At 36.4% G+C, this 21999-nt stretch overlaps 1 protein-coding gene across 1 annotated transcript; it reads left to right on the top strand.

The window, feature by feature from the left end:
* Positions 1-13202: 13202 nt before the first annotated feature.
* On the top strand, positions 13203-14373 carry LOC110864280. Its single transcript, XM_022113320.2, has one exon. It carries the CDS (start codon positions 13499-13501, stop codon positions 14330-14332), a length of 834 nt encoding a protein of 277 aa, XP_021969012.1. The 5' UTR covers positions 13203-13498; the 3' UTR covers positions 14333-14373.
* Positions 14374-21999: the final 7626 nt, after the last annotated feature.

Genomic DNA, 21999 nt, shown 5'->3' on the forward strand with positions numbered 1-21999 from the left:
AACGAACAGTTGACTACGGGAGTCAACCGAGAATGAGGGGTGTAAAGTTGTGGTGGCAGGGCTGTGGTGGCGGTGGCGGTGGTGGCAGCGGAGTGGTGGTGGTGGCAGGGCTGTGGTGGTGGTGGTGGTGGTGGCGGTGGTGGTGGTGGCAGCGGAGTGGTGGTGGTGGCAGGGCTAGTGGTGGTGGTGTTTAATATTTACTTAAATGGTCCTTTATGTTACAAATTTACACAATCAGTCCTTATTTACTAACTGACTTAACTGGGTTATGATTTTTGGACTGAAATGGCACCTTTGCAGAACGTGGGGGACGAAAATGGCGCATTTTTGAAAAATGGACTGAAATGGCCAAAGTGACCAAACCACAGGGACGAAAATGGCAGTTAACTCTTTTGTTTATTTTATTGTCACATGGTCATTTACTTGTATATCAAGTGAGCGGTTAAAGATTTGCTTTTATTAAATGTTATATTTCTTTTTGTAGTGGCACATGTCAATACTTGTATAGAAGATAAACCTTTTCAAACTATATATTACCAAACAAAGCAAAAGATGATACATACAAGAATTCAAGATACAAACACGTAGCACCCAATACCGACATTGAAAGACACATAGAAACGACCATACAAAAAGAAAAAAAACTAATATAGTAAATTAGTAATAGACATTATATTATACTACCACAAAACCAAACACAACCATCCCCGATAGAAGTACACAATGTAGCAAAACTATCAATCAAATACGAGGGCTTTAATGACATTATATGAAAATATGAGGGGTAGATTTGCAATAACTTTTTTTAACCTTGAGAATACATCCAAATTATGAAAGCTTCCATACCTCTAATATTCTTCTATTCTCAACTCCCAATCTCCCATGTCAAGATTCCTTCTTAAATGATTCTTTTTAATTAGGGGTTTCCAAGTAATTTCATGTTCCATTTTATTAAATAACTTATTAAATTTATGAAGAGGGAGATATAATAATGAATGCCAATATTTTTTCATACTTTCATTTATTTTTATTTTATTTTATTTTGCAACAATTTTTTTTAACAGTGGACGGATTTCAATCAAAACAAAAACCGACCATGTCAAGACGCTAGTATCCACCGGAAATAACAAAAAAAACATATGATAACTGGGACACGTTAAACTTATATTGCCTTTATTTTTAACTCACAAAAAACTATTGGTCTTAATTTCTTCTATTATTCTGAAAGGGCATGCCTCTTTACTGTTGAAGACCTTGTCATTCCTTGCTCGCCAAATGGATCATGGGGTTGTTAAAGTGACCACGTGAAGGCTGAAACACCTTCTTTTTCTGGTTCTTACGAGCCGAAAACAAGGGCGAGTCAATCTAGTCCCTCACCGCTGATATATTAGTCACCAACAACTTGCACCATAAGAGTGTGTGTATCACACTTTTGTTACTATAGTACACCTTATTATATTTTATGTCAGATTTAAAGAAAGAAAATATGAAAACACTTATGTAAATCATATTTTAACTTTAAAAGTGTCGAAAAGTTTGCATCTAAGACGAGATAAATAAATTTGTTATCATGGATTTAACAATTACATTTTAATCATATGTCAATAAAAGTCGTGTTTCTTTCCAATTCGTCTCAACACCATGATGTTACGTAACTGGTTTAAAAAAGGGCTTTATATGAAAACTAGTGTGTACCAAGAACATTGTTTTTACTTTGTTTTCAAGGGACAACTTTGAAGAATCTTAGCATCTATTCAAAGCTAGCAACAAAACATACAATATTAAAAAGTCTTGTATTTGATTGCAACCGGGCGAAAGAGCACAATCTCTAGTATATGTGATATGGAACAAATATGTAGAAATACTTCTCTCTATTCGATCACCAAGTTAACTTCTTTTTTTTCGTGTGTGTTAATGTCTTGCTATATTTTTTAGAGTTGGAAAATTAGGGTGTAAGGGGCACTCCCCTAAGAGGGGAGACCCCTCTCTTACGCACCACCAATCAGCTAGTGCCACGTCAACTCCCCTCTTAAACTCCTCTAACACCCCATTTTGATGGCGGCACTCCCCTCTTAGGGGACTTGGGTTTTTTTTTTTTTTTTTTTTTTTGTAAAATTATGCATGTTTATAAATTAAAAAATATTAATAAAAATAAAAATTAAATAAAAGACATTTCATTAAATTAAAAAAAAAAACAACCTAGAAAAATAAAAATTACATTCAAAGTAGAAAAATAAAAAATACATTCAAACTAGAAAAATAAAAATTACATTCAAACTAGAAAAATATAAAAACAAACTACTTGTCGTCCGAACTCACTTCAAGGTGAGGCAGATCTAAACTTCCGAGATGCTCAACGAGATCGTGTTTTAGTCTCCAATGCGTATCTTCGTCAATGAGCTCGCTATAAGCTGTATCATCGAAGACGAGTTCGACTGGAGGATCTTGAATATGTACCGGTGTTATCGCCCTTCCGTCGTCTTTTACAATCATGTTGTGTAGAAATAAGGCACGTATACACGATGGACCTTATCTTTCTCACCGTTTTCGAACGCATTGGACGATTTAGTATTCCCACTTCGCCTTTAACACACCAAACGCCCGTTCCACATCTTTTCTTGCGGCCTCGTGTTGCCTCTTGAACTTTTTTTCATTCGGGTCGTGAGGATATGGAAAAGACTTCACAAACACGGACCAGGTAGGGTAGATCCCATCAGTAAGATAATACCCGCGTTTGTATAAGTGGTTGTTCACTTGAAATGGACAATTTGGCGCCGTTCCGTTTCGTTGAGCAAGAAATAATGGAGATTGTTGCAGCACGTTGATGTCGTTTTGTGAACCCGCCGGGCCACAAAAAGCATGCCAAATCCACAAATCTTGAAACGCCACCGCTTCTAACATAACCGTCGGGTATTGATGATCGCCTTTCATGTATTGTCCACGCAATTCTGTGGGGCACATTCTCCAGACGAAGTGTGTACAATCCAGACTACCCAACATACCAGGTAGGTGATGCCTCTCCTCATGAGCCTGATACAATAGCGCAACGTCGTGGCTCGTTGGTCTACGTAGGATTTCACCGGCATACCTTTTACAGACCGTCTCGCAGAAATATTCAAGGCACTCACGAGAGGTCCTTTCAGACATATTTAAATACTCGTCGTTTTCGTCTGGTGGATTACCGGTTGCAAGTTGTTTAATCTCCGAAGTAACCTTTTGCAACGGCGTGAAACTTTTCTTCATTCTCCCGTCTAAGCCCTCTTTAAACCACTCGTCATACGCTTCCACGTCACTAACAATTTTTAGGAACAAATACTTGGACATACGAAATCTGTGACGAAAAGTATCGGCATTAAATTTTGGATTTTCAACAAAATAATCGGCCATGAGTGTCTCATGGCCTCCCTCACGATCTCGACGGACTACTTTTTTTACTAGACGATGCCGTGTCTAGTAGCTCCGCTTGTTGGATGAGATTTTGGAAGAAAATTAAGCTACCATCGCTTGACGATGCATCTCCATCGTCGGGAAAGTCGGGTAGGGTAGAAAGAAACGGAAACTTGGAATCCATTTTGGGTTGTATTTGAAAGATTTGTGAGTTTGAGAGTGGTGGGTGTGAGTTTGAGAGTGGTGGGTGTGGTAAAAAATTTGATTTAGGTTGGTTTATATTTATATTGTTAAAAAAATTGATTTTTTTTTTTAAATTTGACCGTTTGACAACGGTCAATTTTGGAAAATCGTGCCAAACCAACGCGGTGACTCCACACCGCTCACCCTCACCGATTCGGGTCCCCGCTTGGATGGCGGCGGTGTTCCCGATCAGTGACTAGGGTCACCGAAGCCCTCCCCGCTGAACGCCCCGTGCACCCTTAGCTAATAAGTTCATTTATTAAAGGAGAAAAATGCCCGGATAGTCCCTGTGGTTTCGCCTTTTTTCACCTATAGTCCCCAACTTTCTAAAATTACCTGAATAGTCCCCAACTTTTCATTTTTTGTTCCCGGATAGTCCCTGGCGTGGATGGATGTTAGTTTTTTCAGTTAAGTGCGTGTGAAATTACTAAATTGCCCTTGTTATTAGAAAATAAATTAAAGATAAAAAGAAATGTATTTATTACCCTCTCTCCCCCTTTCTTTCTTCCTCTTTCAGTTTTTGGTCTGAATCAAACCACCACCACCACTTCATCTTCCCTACCCACACCACCCTTCACCACCATCTCGTTTTTCTTGATCCGGTGACCGGTGCACCTCCGACCTGTTGCCGGTCGTCTATCTTTTCAGTCAAACACCCACCCCAATACACTGACACCCCTCGTCTCTATCTGATTCGGCTCAGACGACCGGAGATCGGGGATTCCGGCCAGCTCCGCCATCTTCTCCGGCCGACCACACCCACACCCACACCTGTTAGTTGCATTAAACAATGATGTTTTATAGAATCAAGAACTGGTTGCGCTGTTTCTGGAACTGGTATTCTATTCAAGACATGTTGTGTTTTGTGTTTTATTTCAAGGTGTTTATGACTGATGTTTGTCGTTTTCATAAGGGGTGATTTCTGTTTGTAATTTCTGTGTTTTGCTTTCACACGATTCTGGGTCTTGATTTTATAATGTGGGTTTGTTATTTTGAAAATTGATGTCGGTGTTTTAATTTCTAAGTGGTGAACATATTTGGTAAACTACTTCAATGGCTGATTTTTAATGGTAAATTTAACACATTACATTCATATGAAAAAAGGTACTTTCCACGCTAACTTGCGGTTCAAACATTAATTTTAGAGGATTCTAATTTCAATTCCCCTCTGGACCAATTATTATACCTGCTTTCGTATGATGCCCTTGTCATTCACTTTTGTTTGATTAATTTAATCTAAAATTGCAACTCTAGGCTTTGCTCATGTTTAGAAACTAAATGATGACTGATGCCCTTCGATGAAATGCTTAACCAAGATTGGATTTGTTAACCCATTCGAGATTATGTTGCAGGTGTGGGTGTGGTTGGCCGGAGAAGATGGCGGAGCTGGCCGGAATCCCCGATCTCCGGTCGTCGAAGCCGAATCAGATCGAGACAAGGGGTGTCGGTGTATGGGGGCGGAGCTGGCCGGAATCCCCGATCTCCGGTCAATATTAGGAGCTTACAATGAAAGGGGAACGAGAGATGGAGAGCGACTGTGGCGGTGTGACGGTGATGGTGGAGGGTGGAGGAGAGTGATGGTGGGTGGAGGTTGAAGATGAAGTGTGGTGGGGGGTTTTATAAATAAAAATGAAGAAGATGCCCGGATAGTCCCTATGGTTTGGCCTTTTAAGGAAAGGGTATTTTTGTCATTTCACACCCTCTTAACAGAGGAAACAAACTGAAGTTAGACACAGGGACTATCCGGGAACAAAAAATGAAAAGTTGGGGACTATTCAGGTAATTTTAGAAAGTTGGGGACTATAGGTGAAAAAAGGCGAAACCACAGGGACTATCCGGGCATTTTTCTCTTTATTAAAGCTAAAACTCTATTAATTAAAAGCTCATAACGGTTATTAGTTGAAATTAAATTAAATGATATTTAATAAACAACTAAGTTGTTTAATGATAGCCAAAGAAATAGATATTTTCATATTTCTCTTAAAATAGGACACCGGTCAAGTGTCAACTAAAAGCGAGAGAATACGATGAATGATTTGTACGTGACCATTCAACTTTGAAAATTCAGCCTAGACCATTAAACTTTGATTGAACATATGGAGCTTGAAGCGTCCACCACGTTAAGGTAGAGGTACACAAATCTTTTTTTATAGATGAGTAGCGGTAACATCACATAACCTTCTTTGATGGGGATTATGTGATAAATGACAGAAAAATGTAACAACGGGGTTATATCACTAGAGTGTAGAGTGTAGTGGTAACACCACATACCCATCATTACTCACCTATTAACTATTTTAATTTTCATTTAATCTCTAATTTTATAAAATTTAAAAACTGAAAACATTTCGTTAAATTAAAAACCATTACACTAGTAAAAAAATATTACAATAAATTAAAAAAAAAACTATCTAAATCTCAAAGATTATAATTTTTTCGATGATCGTCTTTCTTTGTAGAGTCATTTCCAACGTCTTTCAAGTTAGGTGGTTGTACGGCTTCGAGTAAAACTCAAAGTCTCTCTCAAATTCTCTATCCTTCATAAGCCCGACCACCTCCCGGTTCTCTTCCATGCGTTGAGCCCCGAGGTCATGTATGTCTCGAAGACGTTGGTTCATCTTCGTAAACGCTTCAATCAAATCGGATCCTCCCGACGACGACTCCGACCTCCACGATCGTGCACCGCATCTCTTATCGGACTGTCTTTATAGCTCCGGTACTTGCTCTTTCGCCCCATCCTTACCCACAAATAACGCATTTACATCGTCTAGGTCGACGTTTCGAGCGTCGGACGTTGGCGTTTCGGGTTCAACCGACTCGTTGGTTTTCGACCTTTTTGACGGCCTAACAATTGTCGTCCGACTCGAAGAAGCTCCTACCGTCGTCTCAACATTGGCCAATTTAGGGCCATGACGAAGAATTTGTCAAATCTTCAAGTATAGGAAATTCCCTCGGCCGCTTAATATTCTACTAAAGTTGACCGCATTATATCCTCATCACTCGAACTGCCTTTTCCACCGCTTTTCTAACCGTTTCGTTGACGTTGATAAATTGACTGAAAAGTTGTGCCCTTGTTAATATCGGTCCATTTGCCCGATATTAAATCTGGTTGTCGGTAAGCCTCCTCCCTACCCATGAGGCCGAAAAAACCTTCTCGAATTCTTCTCCAAAATAAATGTTTGTTTTGATTTTTTGCTAAAAAAGATACAAAAAATAAATACATGTTTTTTACAAAACAAATTATATGTATAAATTAAAATCTTACCTATTTCGGGATCATTCGATACGTCGATCCAAGATCTAGCTAATGCGTACTCCTTTTCGTCATCCTAAGGTTGCACATTTTTTTCTCGATTGGGTCTCGGTTCCATCTTCTTTTTGTGTGAGGTCCGTTTGATGTGTTTGGTGTTGGTCGGTTGTGTCGCCTGCTCCTGTATTTCTGGTTGAGTCGTTGTTTGTGTCTCTGAGACGAAGTCGGGCTTGCTTTGTGTCGATCCGAATGGTTATGAAGAATTTGTGAAACCTCCCATGTTGTGGTTCGGGTTCCAACCGTATAGGTTTGGTCCTATGAGAGGGGTTGGTTCAATAGGTCCATGAAGCCAATTGGTTTGATTGTACTCGATAAACCCGGTTCCATAGGCGGTGGGTCGAGTGGAAACCGGAACAATGGGTTGGTTAGCAGCGTTCTGTTGGTTCGGGTCGCCGCTAGAACGAGGAGGAACAAAACCACGCTTGTAGGGATACATGGTAGAGTTCGTGGTATAAAAATCTACAGATTTTTATAAAATATAGAGTAAAAGAATGATTGTAGAAGGTGTGGTTATTGAAAATTATAGAGATCGGGATGTGTTTATATGGTTTGTTTCGTTTAAAAAAATAAAAATAAAGTTACTGTTTTTCAACGGTCAACACACAAACCAATACCAAACTTCCTGTTACAATTTTCGCGAACCACAAGCAAAACCACCACATAGCGCCCCTGGGGCGGTGTTCGCAGGCGCTATAGGCGCCAGGGGAGGGTGGCGCTATGTCACGTGCGAGTACACATGGTCTTATTAAACCCAAACTGGTTTAAAACCGGTTTTTTGTCCATAGGCTTGAAGAGAAACCGGTTACAAGTTGAAACAATTTCAATTCCAGCCTGCTTTGGTTGGCTTGAAAAAACGGTTTTGTTCATAAACAATACTTGCATGCACATTTTAATCTCGTTTATAAGACACAAAAAATATTGCGTAAAATTAAGCGTTTATTGATTATTTGTACAGTTTCCAAAAAATAGAAATTTAAAAAAAATATTAATTATATGTATATATATACATGTCTATGCATGTATGTAGACATGTATTTATTAGGCCTTCTCCCTAAATCTTGTACTTCCATCATCATTACACATTTTCTCATCATCTTTTCCACTGAAATCTTACATTTTCACCATGAAATCACCTGATTTGGACTACTTGAAGGTGACGTCATCACGGTTTCTTTACAAACGGTGGTATGGCATCATCTCATCAGGATTTGTTCAGATCTAAAGGATTTCTACATGATTTAACATAAACCTCAACTAGATTTCAACACTACTTCACTGATTCCTACTTTTCTTCAACTTTTGTTCACTTTTTACTAAGTACCGACGTAATCTAGACTCATCCAGGCTCTCTACTCTTACTCTAGTTGAGAACCGGCCTGAGAACGGATTTCCACCGAAGAGATGATCGACTTACGGGTTGAACATGAAACTCCGTCAGGAACAGTTAGTCAGATTGAATGGGGTGATTCCCATCTGATCGACTGAGCTGGGCTTGGTGTGGACTCCTGTTGTTTGACACGTCGTCATGCCGTCTCCGTCGAAACTCAAAACTTTTAACTTAGAAAATTTCACAAAATTTTCAAAACATCAGATCGTCGATCGAATAGCCACCGATCGGATGACCATCCGATCAAATGACTATTCGACCAGGTGACTTGTCCTTTATAAGTTCAACACTCAAACAATTTGACAAAACTTCCAAGAATATCACACTTTCAATCGAATGACCATCCGATCGAATGACTTGAATTATACTACAACGAAAACTTCAAAAGTTACAAAACCATTTACAAACACACTCACCCAATCAAATGGGTTACCATCCGTTCGACTCACCATTCGACACTTATCTCATCCAACGCACTGTTACACGCTGTACAACGCTTACGCTATCGTTCTATGCTCAGGCTAATCTCCCACGCGCTCCCTTCAATCCAAGACTTTGTTTATTTGTTAAACACAAACTGTGAGTATACTCGAACCCCTTTTCGCTTAACGCACTTTTGGATGTTACATACGTTATCTATATCAAATCACATGAACACACAACGCAAACACTTTTAAACGTTAACCACTCTCGCATGTTATACATGATTCGATGAATGCTTGTATGTTATGTTTACACAGTGATTGTTGCCTGACACCTTAGCAACGATAATACTATAGTTTAGACTCAGCATCTGTCGTGGACAGGGGTTGTTAAGGGTTTTACTTCACATGGTCACAGTGGTGATAATGTGTTGCGCATTCTACACTCGCAGTCATGTCGGTTGCATATTTCGTTGTCGATAGCTTACTTGCTTCACATTTCTACGTGTTACATGCTGGTTATGCGTAAACGCTTTCGCTATACTACTTGCTATCAAACTTGTGTACTCACCTTTACACTCTGTGTATTGACTTTATTTTAACGTATGTGACAGGTTGATAGGATGCTAAGTTCGCTGTGTGATGAATCAAGTAGGAGGTCTAGAAACAAACTAAATAAATCTGAGTTGTCGGAGCAGTTTACTTGTCTTTGAGAAACTCTGTCTGTAATAACTGTTTATGCTTTATATGTTATTGGTATGGGACTTTAACGTTAAATATATTGTCACTAATAGTTGTTATTGAGTCTCTTGGACAATCTGTTTCGCTCAGTGTCATGCCCTGATGTTTCCGCCATCGGGTGGGGTGTGACAATCAAATCATTAAACATAGCATACAAACGTCCACTCGACAAGTTGCTCTCCAAGGCCAAACGTGTTTTGTTGAATAAAACCATTAAATAACATATAAACGTAAATCATAACGTGTCATCATATGGTACCCGAAGTCCTAGTGGTTCAATGTTACTAGGATCAATTATTTAACATGGGTGGCATAGGCTAGCGAGCCCATACGTCCATATGGAAAAAGGTGTGTTGGCAAGTCACACTAACTCAATTCCACGTCGTAACATATTTATTAACATTATCATAGGATCGATCCTTACGCCTCCGTGGTTTTACAAAAAATACCATGGCTGCTCCTTGAGTTGAGCACATAAGTTTGAGACGTCGTGAACTCAATCCTCCGTCACGGATGGTGCCACATCATTTTATGTCAAAATAATGGGTCTGTGGTCCTCAGAGAGAAAGGGTTCGACTTTGGTATACAATACATATATAACATGGTCATAAACAGGGCCTGCTAGTTAATGTATCAAGCCCAAGCTAGAGCTTTGGACGACGACCAAATTTTGGAGCCTCTGTTTGAAAATTATTTTAGAGAAAAATGCTCGGATAGTCCCTGTGGTTTGCCTATTTTTCACTTTTAGTCTCTAACTTTCTAAAATTACAGCTATCGTCCTTCACCAACAAACCCACACACAACCCGTCCACCAGACATCGTTCACTGCCCCCTTTAACCACGACCTCACAACCATCACCATCGAAAAGTTACAACCACCATTTTCACACATCACCTCGACATCACTTCACTCAGCCACCATCATCCATTCATTACCCTGTTGTGTTTATCGACATGGGGATGAGTGTTTGGGGAAAATCAATTATGTGAGCAAGTGTTCAGTGAATCGGAATTGGTGGGTGTCAGTGGGAGAGTGGTGGTTGATGGGAAAGTAGAGGAGATGAGTATTTGGTAAAGCAAAGGGACTCATTATGTTATAGAGTTAATATATTGAGGGTTAAGGCTTTAGATGGGGTGAAAAAGACCAAAATGCTCCCTATCGTTAAGTTTTGAACGATGGGATGCAGAGTGATAGATTTTAAAAACACGAGTACACATGTGACAAAAAAAAAAGTTGAGGGACTCAGGTTGATCTTGTCACCAAACCACGGAGACGCAAATTGCACTTTCCTCGTTTACTTTTATGTTTTGTAGTTTTTTTAGAAAATATACTATGGGCATGCATTTAAGCATTTTGAAGAAAAAAAATAACACATAATTTTTTTAATGACTAAACTTGCACACCATGAGAATTAAACGTCGAATCTTTTACTATTCTAAACTCTATTTAACTAACCAACACCACCGTTATAAGAACCAAGTTTAATTAGGTTAGTTTCTAAAAATGTTTTTGACATAATGTCCGGTTGTATAGTAAAAAAATCCACTGTAATGATTTGTATATCCATTTAAACAAAACCGTTTTATCCATTTCTCAAATAGATATCTCCTAAATAAACTCCGTTGTGCTCTCTCTATATACAAATATCTAATCAACTAACATTTTCTGTGCCAATATGGTAGTGGTGGAGCGGTTGGGGAAAGACTAGATATTCCTTATGATCCAGGTTTGACTCCCACTCTTCCCAGTATTTTCTGCAGCATCCAGGTGAAGGGCGAATACAGGTGGAGGTTGGGTTTTCGCGCATCTAGGAGAGCCAAAGGGTTGGCGGCGGTCGAGTAGTCGAACTTGACCACAGCGCCCGGTGTCACGGTGGTTGACACGTCGTTCCTTACCGTTAAAAAAAATTAACATTCTCTGTATTTAACAATTGTGTATCCATTCATCCAAGTAGGGCAATAATTGAACAATACAACATAATATTGGTCTTTGTCATTGCTTGCGGGCTGGTCTTATTATTGTTTGACGACAATATTTTAGGAATAATTGTTTAGTGGAATTGAGGTTTCATGTTTGTTGCAAAGTCACATGCTGAAAACTACACCAGAATTAGTATTGAGTACTGTTTACATAGTTTATATAAATAGCTTTTTTTCATCCGTTTGTTTTCTCCTTTTTTTTTCTCACAAACTTACCCCCAACCTCTTGGTTACCAGACTCCTTCTTAGGCTAGGTGGTGTGGCTGTGTGGGACAAAGACTCTAGGGATTTTATCACGCCACATTAGTGCCACGTAAAGACACATAAGCAGGAGGGTTTTATCGTTAACTTGTACGGTGTGAAATAACGCCCCTTATAAAACCCTTTTAACTATATTAAAAAAATCAAATTTGATTGATTTATGCAGGTGATCCCCATCCCTTGATTCCTCTCAAGCCCACTGTGGCTTTGGCGGAGGCCAAGTATATCACCCTTTTGGCTGAGTTGGGGTGGTGTAGGAGACGTCACCCAGCTGAGGGCGTTGCCTCACACCGTCTAATCTTACCTCTAGACCCCAATCCCCCGCCATTTGTATAAATAATTGATACAAGTTTGTATAAATAGTATTGATTGCTTTTACATAGTTTATACAGATAGCTTTTTTAACGTCTTCCCCCCCCCCCCCCCCCTCTCTCTCTCTTTATTGTCTTGGGTAAGGTTTGAATCCACAAGCACTTAGTTATGGAACTTTCAACCCCGCCCTTTATAAAAATATTTAATTGTACAAACTAGGGGTGTAAACGAGCCAAACTACTCGTGAGCTACCTGTAATAGATTCGAACAAAACTTGAAAAGAGCCGAGCTTATAAAAGCTTGGGCCCGGGCCTGAGCCTATTTATAATTTTGTTTAGTAGACGAGCCTGGGCTTCACATATCGAGCTCGGGCCGCCACACAAATCTAGAGGAGTCCATTATTAATACAATTTTTATTTAATTTATTAAATTTATATTATATAATTCACTATATTATAATACATATACAGTCACAGAGGAAAAAAAATGTAACTTTGCGTAGTTTCAACTTTTAAGAGTAATACAACTTTTAAAACAATTATCTCACATGACTTTTAAGTGAGCATAATTTTTTCATACATCAATATTTTTTATGCGAAGTACCTCTCTTTAATTAACGTATCATATTACTTTGTTTTTTAATTTAAATAAAATTAACATATTATGTGGTTATAATATTATGTTCCCCACCGTATCGTACATGCACCCTTTCAGTGTGTGTGCACATATATATTCCATAAACAATTATAAATAATATTATTTTAAAAATAATTAAATTACAAATTAACAAGTCGAGCTTAAAAAACTACACACGAGCCGAGATCGAGCCTACTGAAACTCAGAATTGAATAGTTTTGATACCAACTACCCAAATAATATAATAACCCTAGTGTTTTACAACCATAATAAAGCACCACCACACTATACATGTCAATAACAAAACACACATCTAAAATTTGATCCCTCTATTAAGCATCATCTAAAAAAACAAATGCTGATTTGAATATTATTATTATTATACAAAAACACTTTAAACTTGTTTATTAAAACCTGAAATGATTACTACCCATGAAACAAACAAATTAACAATGCAATTTCCACTTCAACTTCCACCACCACCTTGATAGATAGATAGATAGATATATATGGTGGAGTCATCTTATTCTCAACCCCTAACCTGACTGACTGACCACTATTGATGATGGTGTTTTGGATCCTGCACTTTAATACCCATTAATGCTCTCTCTTATTCTCACCCCTCTTTGCCCCTATACCCTCCCCACGTGGTCATCTCTCTCAAGGGCATTTTCGTCTTTCAACCCACCCTCCGATTTATTATCCCGCTGCTCCTCTTCCATTCCAACTTTCCCCAACCCACAAATATTACATAGAGAGATTCTTCATTAAGACATATATAGATACAGATTCTATATATATACAAGTCGCCGGAAGGAGATGGCGGCAGGGTGGGTAAAGTCATTACAATGCAAAGCAAGAGCTGCAGACGACGTCGTTGAGAGCCATCTTATTCCAGCCTCCGTGAGTTGTAGAAAGAGTTTTCAGAGTCTCAAAGATGTTGTTGACACCAAAAAACATAGGCCCAAAAAGCCCAAAACACCCGTTTCAAGAAAACCCGATAATAATACTACCACCACTCATGCATCATCCAATCTCCGGCGACACTCACGTCCACCGGAGTCTTGTTTTCCGGCGTTGACTGACCTGCCGGAGGGTCACCCGTCACGTAATGTGGTTGAGATTATATTCCACACAAGTTGGTCTCCTAAAGTGTTTTCGGGTCGGGTTGAGATGGTTTTTAAAGTCCAGAATTTGGCCCGAACCGTAACTCGGTTTGAGGAGTATAGAGAGTCGGTGAAGTCCGGGTCGGGTTCCGGATCCGGGTCGGATCGGGATGGGGTCAATGAAGACCATGAAAGGTGTGTTGTGGATGGAAATGAAGTGATGAGGTTTCAATGCCTGGGGCCCACCGGCGGCGGCGCGTATGAGAGCGGTGGAGGCGGCGCGTGGGCGTTTCAGTGGGGGAAGGGGGCGGCGTTATGTACGTTTACCGGCAGTGGGGTGGCGCATGAGAGTGGTGGTGGTGGTAGAGGGCGGAAGGCTATGCTTGTTTGTCGGGTGATTGCGGGTCGGGTCAGGAAGCAGCATGAGTTTGTCTCGGGTTATGGTGCACGAGTTGGGTTTGACTCAGTGAGTGGAGAAAATGGCGAGTTGTTTGTATTTGATTCTCGTGCTGTGTTGCCTTGTTTTCTTATTATCTATAGATTGTAAAAATTGGTTTTTCTATTAAACTTTAGTACATTTAACATCTATTGATTATGTGTAAAGTTTTAATTGCAATTACTTTTTTCATAGAAAGCATACGAAGTGAAGGCATATAAAAAAAATGGTGACATAAATGGCGTAATTATATAATTACTCTAGAGTAATTTAGATTTAATGCAAACACACCTAAATAGCGTAATTATATAATTACTCTGGAGTAATTTAGATTTAATGCAAACATGTGTAGCGTGATTATATTTACAATTACGGACTATATCTTTTTTTTTTTCATTTGTATGCTTAGTAGGTTAAGTTTATGCCTAAACTTAATATTATTGATTAAATTTCCCATCTTCCAAACCATGTATTTTGTTTGTATCATCTTTACAATTAATATATACCTATACACACAATATTGATGGAACATAACATAGAAGGGTCCCTCTTGTTCCATATAACTTGAAACAAAGATCCATCAATGAATTTGTACTATTAAAATCGAATTTGTTGTATTTTTTTTTTTCTATAAAATATATTGGAATTACTGTTTTAGCTACAGCGAAATGCAATAAATTATCATCATTGAGGTGTTCTAGTTCTGGAATATTGAGAGGATAATAGAACCAAAATTCATGAGCTGTGGGGATTTGTTTCAGTTCGTCTGTCTCATCCAAAATATTTATGCATTTTGTTGTTAACATACAACAATGAATTCCTGTTGTACAACTTTCAGCGTGTGGGGATTTGTTTCAGTTTATTCAGTTTCAAATATCATTACATTCCTGGATTTTTCTTTTGTGAAGGAAATACTAATATTTTTTTTCCTTGTTTATATTATTTAACCAATATCCATCGTGAATGCTCTAATTTTTAAATACGAGTAAATATGATATTATACTAAAGCCTGAAATCGAGCGTTAACTTTGAACTCCAAATCTGTACATGATACTTTTAAAAGAATAATATTTTAATGCTCTTATATATAGGAATTAAATAAAAACTATAAGACATATTTTTGAAGTCTAGAATAATAATATTATGAAAGAATAGTCTTCTTATTGTAATTATAACTCTCTCCACATACATGTCTTATATACTGGTCATTTATTATTCAGGTAATAGCTTCATACTATTTTAATTATGAATGAGAACTCGGACAAAAAAAAATATATATAAGATATATTAAAAAAATTAGAATAAGGCTGTTTAACATGATGCTAGTTTATTAATTAGAGTAATCTCGTCTTTAATTACAGATAATTAGATGGTGATCTAAATTTGAAATCATGACATTAACATGGCATGTAAGATTAAATATATTACGTATTAATATTTAATCTATAGCCATCATAATCATTTACATTATAGAGATCAAAATATATTAGAACCTATTATTTAATTAGTTGGTAATTGTTGATGGACCATATTACCCTTAGTAACTAATTAGGTTTCCTCCTGGGTGCTTATATAAGGAGAGTTATGTGGAGGTTTAGGGGTTACTCAGATATACAATTCACACACCCCATTAGCCATAACATCATCACGAAACCTCCTCTCCATAACCGATACCCCTTTTCGGTTCTCTATGTCCCCATCATCAGTCAGCACCCTAAGGAGGAACCAGATCAAGATGACAGGCATGTCGAACTCCATTACTGGATTCTCCTCTGCACTATCTGCTGTGACAGGTATGATTTATATTGTTTTCTTCATGCATAAACAGAACTGAACCAACATGTGGTATCAGAGCATATGTTGATTAGTCAGTTCTGTTTTCGTATCCATAATTCTGGGATTGAAACTTGGAAAACGGATTATTTTTTTTATAATTTCAAAACCGTCACAGCCGGTTTCGAGTCATGAAGATCGACTCGAAATCATGATTTTCGGAAAAAGATTAATGATATGCTCATTCGGAATTAACTTGTTTATGTTTAGCCGAAATCTGTTTAGAAAAAACTATTAAAATTCAGGTTTCGGGTTCCAGAATTTATGTTTTATGTTTTAGGGTTCATCATGTTCTTGAGAAAATTCGAAGTATTCTGTTATGATTTGGAATATGATTTGGATTATTAAGTGTTTTTCCTGGTTTTGATCTATTTTTGTCCTCTAAATTTTTTAGAAAAACTGTTAAAAAGATAAAGAGATTGCAATTTCGAAATCTGTTGACAAAATTAGATCAGCTTAAAACAGGAAAGAATATCTCTTAATCCCTTAGATTTCGAATTTTCGGTTATGATATCACAATTAACAGCTGTTAGCGAGGTTGCTACTCGCAACCATGAGGTTGCTACTCGCAACCATAACGTCATCACTCGCAACCATGAGGTTGCTACTCGCAACCATGAGGTTGCGACTCGCAACCATAACGTGATTAGTCGAGACCGTAGTTGCGACTCGCAACCATAACGTCATTAGTCGAGACCGTAGTTGCGACTCGCAACCATAACGTGATTAGTCGAGACCGTAGTTGCGACTCGCAACCATAACGTCATTAGTCGAGACCGTAGTTGCGACTCGAAATCTCATTATTTTAAGCTGTTTAAATGTGAACTAAAGAAAAAAATTTAGTTAATTAATGAGGATCAAATAATGTTTTACAAAACCAAAATGGCTTTACTTGAATGAGCTTCTGATGCATCATTTCTGGCCAAAGCTTACTTGATGCATCTACTTATCATCCAAGTATTACAAAAGCTATGTTGTGTGTGCATCATAAGCATGAATGTCTTAATTTCTGGCCAAAGCTGATTTAATTCATTCATAGATGGCATACTCAACAAGTGCATAACTAAAGTGTTTGTCTCAATTTCTGGCCAAAGCTGATTTGTTACAACCACTTTGCACATATGCTTAAATGATTACACTTCTGGCCAAAGCTGTTTTGTCTTCGTTTAAGTAGAACTTTAAGTAGTCTATTATTTTGATGTTAGTAATAGACATATCACAACCTCTTCACATAATGATCCTTATATTAATGATACTCAATTAATTTTGTGATCATTTTGTCTGCCTTATTCTTAGTACCCATATTTTTTACTCACTATAATTTTCTTCTATAAATCTATATCTCATCCACTCTAATTCCTAAGCCTAAAATGTTTTGCTTTATTTAAAGTTTCTATAAGAATTAGCTCTTAAATTAAATCCTTGATTATCTCTTAAGACACGGTAACCCTATTGCTCTCTTCTGATAAGGCACTACAGAAGAAAAGTAGAGCATGATGATTAGGGTAAATCGAACATGATGTCTCTTATGATAATCAAGAACTCTCTAACATAATTGCTATCACTAAAGTTATTCCAGGTTCAGTTTTTCCTAAGACTAATCTATAATTGTGGAATAATCACAAGAACTCCTAAGGCGCATGTCTTCATTTAAAATTATAAATTATAAGGTTAAGTGGTATATGTGAATATATTATAATGTACAATACCATGACCCATAAAGTTAAGGGCTTACGCATGGAAATAAGTACATTTTCCAGTACATTACATACTAAGTTTTCATTTGTACGATTTGATGCATTATAAATCAGCTATAACACTCAAAAGTACCAAAGTATAACGAGTGTGTTGATAAGCAACATATGTACATAGAAATAAATGTTTGAAACTGGAAAATAAGATGTTATTCACCTTACAACCACTAAAACCTTAAGAGAGGATTGTTCTAAAGTCCATAGACAAATTACAAGTGCTAATCCCAACGTTAAGGTTCTTCAAGGGAAAATCTCACTGCATAATTATGTCATTAGACTAGGCATAAGCAACGAGACTATCCATTATTCTAAAGAACAGTTGGATAAATTAATTAGATAGAAACTTACTAATGATATTTAAGTCTGATAATTTTAATATTCCAATTAACACATGATTAGTTGACGCTAGTTCCATACGTTTCCTTACCAGAACTCGACAAATAACTAACATGAGAGTTAGTGACAAAATTAAATGTTAAGACTATAAGAACCATAATGAACAGTCTTCCAACAACGCTTTTCGATACCTTATATATTCTGATTAATCAGAATATAGTATCATGATTAAGCAATGTTATGAAGGTTATGAGGTTTGCATGGTCATCATAAAGTCACACTTATCTTAAACTCTCCTCTTATTTGTTCTAAATATCTGGATAGAAACATTACTAAGATGAAACTAGATGATTCCTTATTTTTTTTTCACAACTTTTGTCATTATGCAAATGAGAATTTGACAAAAGGAAAATGAGACTTATAAATTTCATCCATTAGAACCAAAATTCATGAGAAATCATGACATGGTTAATGAGGATGATTATTCATCTAATCTCATTTTAAGTGATTTTAAATCATGACGTTAAAGCCCTAAAATATGACTTGGCTTAGGGAATAAGCATGGGTCCATCATAAGTCATTCATTGACATTTGTGGAACTTATTCCAAATGGAATATTCAGACATAATTCATTTATCATTTAACAGACTATCAACTTGTATCTAAATTTTGTCACATATGGCCCACGGTCTTAGAAGAAATTTATTCATACATATACTTTATAAAATTTCTATTAAATATGTTCCTAAAGTTTCTTATGATATCTGGACATTAAAGAAATCAAATAAAGTCTAACGTATATGTGATAGGTTCCCGCGTCACGTAGCTCATTGAAACTTTTCTTGTAGCATTTTAGAGATATTAAAGATCAGTGGGAGCATTAAGTGTCTTAATAATAACTTGCAATAGTTGCAAGAGGTGGGGAGTGAAAATTTTACATTACCTTATAAGTTTGCACCTCTTGTACAAGACACCGCTCCATCATGACACTGTTCTATCATCAATACTTGTCTCCTCAAATCTAATGCTACTCTTACAAAAGTTTCATTGTTTCTTAATTGTGGGCACACTTAGATTTCTTACCTACACTAACATAATCCTCAACAAGAGAAACTACAACAACTAACGTCATTAACTTGTTTCTCTATTAGAATTTGTTGGTCGTTTCACATTGACCCTACGCATGCTGAGTTCCTAAAGATTTCTAAGTCCGGTGGGAGCAGTCAAAGTCCTTATCATGATTTGCAAGGAATACAAGAGGCGGGGGGAAGAGTGTCATTAAATTTCACTCCGAATTTAACTCCGATTACACCTCTTGTACACTATACCGCACCAACTCTTACAAACTTAGAATGAAAATGATAGCAACCTAACCAAGAGCTAATCCATAAAATTGAAACTTCTAATGAACCCAATAATCAACTCAGGAGGTCATCTAGGTTTAAAAGCCTACTAACTTTGATGATTACATAACCTCCCTAATTGAAGTTGAAATGGATTTTGGAAATGTTTACTGATCCTATCTCTTCAAATTAAGCCATTAGTGTAAATCAATCATATGAATGGAATAAAACAGTTTTCTAGTAAAACTGATTTTATGTGTTTGTGTAACATTTGGGATTTGATTGAATTACCTTAGAGTGTTCATAACTAAACCAAATCCTAATATAAGCGTTAAGACACTCAAAAGCATGATTGGTTGTCAAAGGTTGTTCTCAGGAAGAGATAAATTATTAAAGAATCTTTATTGCATATCTAACAAAAGATTTCTTTGAGGATCATCACTGTTCTAGTAACTTATAATAGTTTTAAGCTACATTAGATGAACATTAAAACGATTTTCCCTAATAAATGGCTGACACATTTACATGTTCATTAGATAACAACCTAAAGTTTCAAACTGAAGGTTAAAGAACACTTTATTTGTAAGCCAATAATATCCATGTATGGGTTAATGCAAACATCATAATGTGATGAAAAGCTAACGTAATTGTTTTCATCAAGAATCAAGTGGATTAATGTACATACCTCAAGATGAGTGGGAGCAACCAAAATAAACTTGTCTATATAGATGACATTCTTTGACAAGCATATGTTACATAAGTCAAAGCATTGTTAACACAAACTTTGATATAATAAAACTCAGAGATATCTCTTACGTGATTGATATCATAACATACTGAGATAGACCCAATGGGATATTAGTTTCGTTCCATAAGTTTAACATTAAATGGGTCCTTACATATGTAACAATCAATATTGCTCTCCTTTAGAGGACAATAGGATAAATGAGATTATTTATATATGCTTCATTAATTAGAAGCCTTATGTAAGTTTAAGTCTATACTCGTTTAGATATTACTCATATTGCAACACACTAGATATGTCTAGATTAATGTGTAGCATCTAATGGAGTATTACAATATCTTTAAAAGAAACGAGAGACTACAATTTAAAGAAGAAGTGAGAATTAAAACCGGTTTATTACTCTAACTTTGAGATATTCGAAGATTATAAAATGCAGTTTCGGGTATATCTTTATATCAGCAGACAAAACCTATTTCATGGAGGAGTCATAATGCACTGATATTAAACAACCTGAGTTATAACGACATAACATGGTCACTAAATGTTGTTGGAAATTTAATCAGTGGACTCATAAGTTTATTAACTCCATATAATGTTTTGAAGAATTAGTGTGATAAAGTCAGCTACCATAACTCCTTGAACAGTAACAGTTCAAGAGGTGCTGCATTAAGTTTCGATACGCAATTAATTATTCGTTTATGAACGAATTGAGGAAACTAAGTTTTGTATCGAATACATTCATGATATGCTTAAGGATCCTATAACTGAAGGGCTATTACCCATAAGTCTTATTAAGAGGGCTCATAGACGGGTATTAATTAATAGTCATGCGCAATTGCATATCGTACTATGAATGACTAAGTATTAGTTAATTTTCCTCAAGTTTGATTTTGTATGTCTGTTAGAATATGTTCAACCGGTATAATGGCATATAGACAAATAAAAGTTACAAATCAAACAAAGGGCTTACGCGTATTTTGATCATGATGATTAGGTTTTAAATTAAGGCTATAGTATGATTAATGGGGGTCCTGAGTCGCATAATGATTCAACGGCTGTATTTTTCTGCTATAGTACTTGTTTAAGGCTAAAATGAGTGTTAACTCCTGATCAGGCTTATCTAATACTCATAGTAAATGATTACTCGGCTAAGTGGGAGAATGTAAGATTAAATATATTACGTATTAATATTTAATCTATAGCCATCATAATCATTTACATTATAGAGATCAAAATATATTAGAACCTATTATTTAATTAGTTGGTAATTGTTGATGGACCATATTACCCTTAGGTAGTGTTTGGTATGAAGGAATGGAAGGTGGAATGGAATGGATTATTATGATGGAATGAAAAGAAACATGTTTGGTTATGATGTGGTAATGGAATGGAGCATTCCAAAGGAATGTAACTCCTTCCAAATATAATTAATTTTCATTCCTTGGTATGTATGTGTTTTTTTTTCATTCCTTCAAGGAATGGAAAGAAATATGTTATTATTATTATTATTATTATTATTATTATTATTATTATTATTAGTATATTTATACTTATACTTTTATTTATATTTATATTTATTAATATTCATACTAATATTAATATATATAAAAAATCTATAACATTAATATATTATTATTATTATATATATACTTATACTTTTACTTGTGTTTATATTTATATTTATTAATATTCATACTAATATTAATATATAAAAAATCTATAACATTAATATATTATTATTATTATTATTATTATTATTATTATTAT

Source organism: Helianthus annuus, chromosome 6 (assembly GCF_002127325.2).
Source record: "Helianthus annuus cultivar XRQ/B chromosome 6, HanXRQr2.0-SUNRISE, whole genome shotgun sequence".
NCBI lineage: Eukaryota > Viridiplantae > Streptophyta > Magnoliopsida > Asterales > Asteraceae > Helianthus > Helianthus annuus.

Excerpts from the sequence above, each read along its gene's own strand:
- LOC110864280 (XM_022113320.2), top strand. The coding sequence starts at position 13,499 with ATGGCGGCAGGGTGGGTAAAGTCATTACAATGCAAAGCAAGAGCTGCA.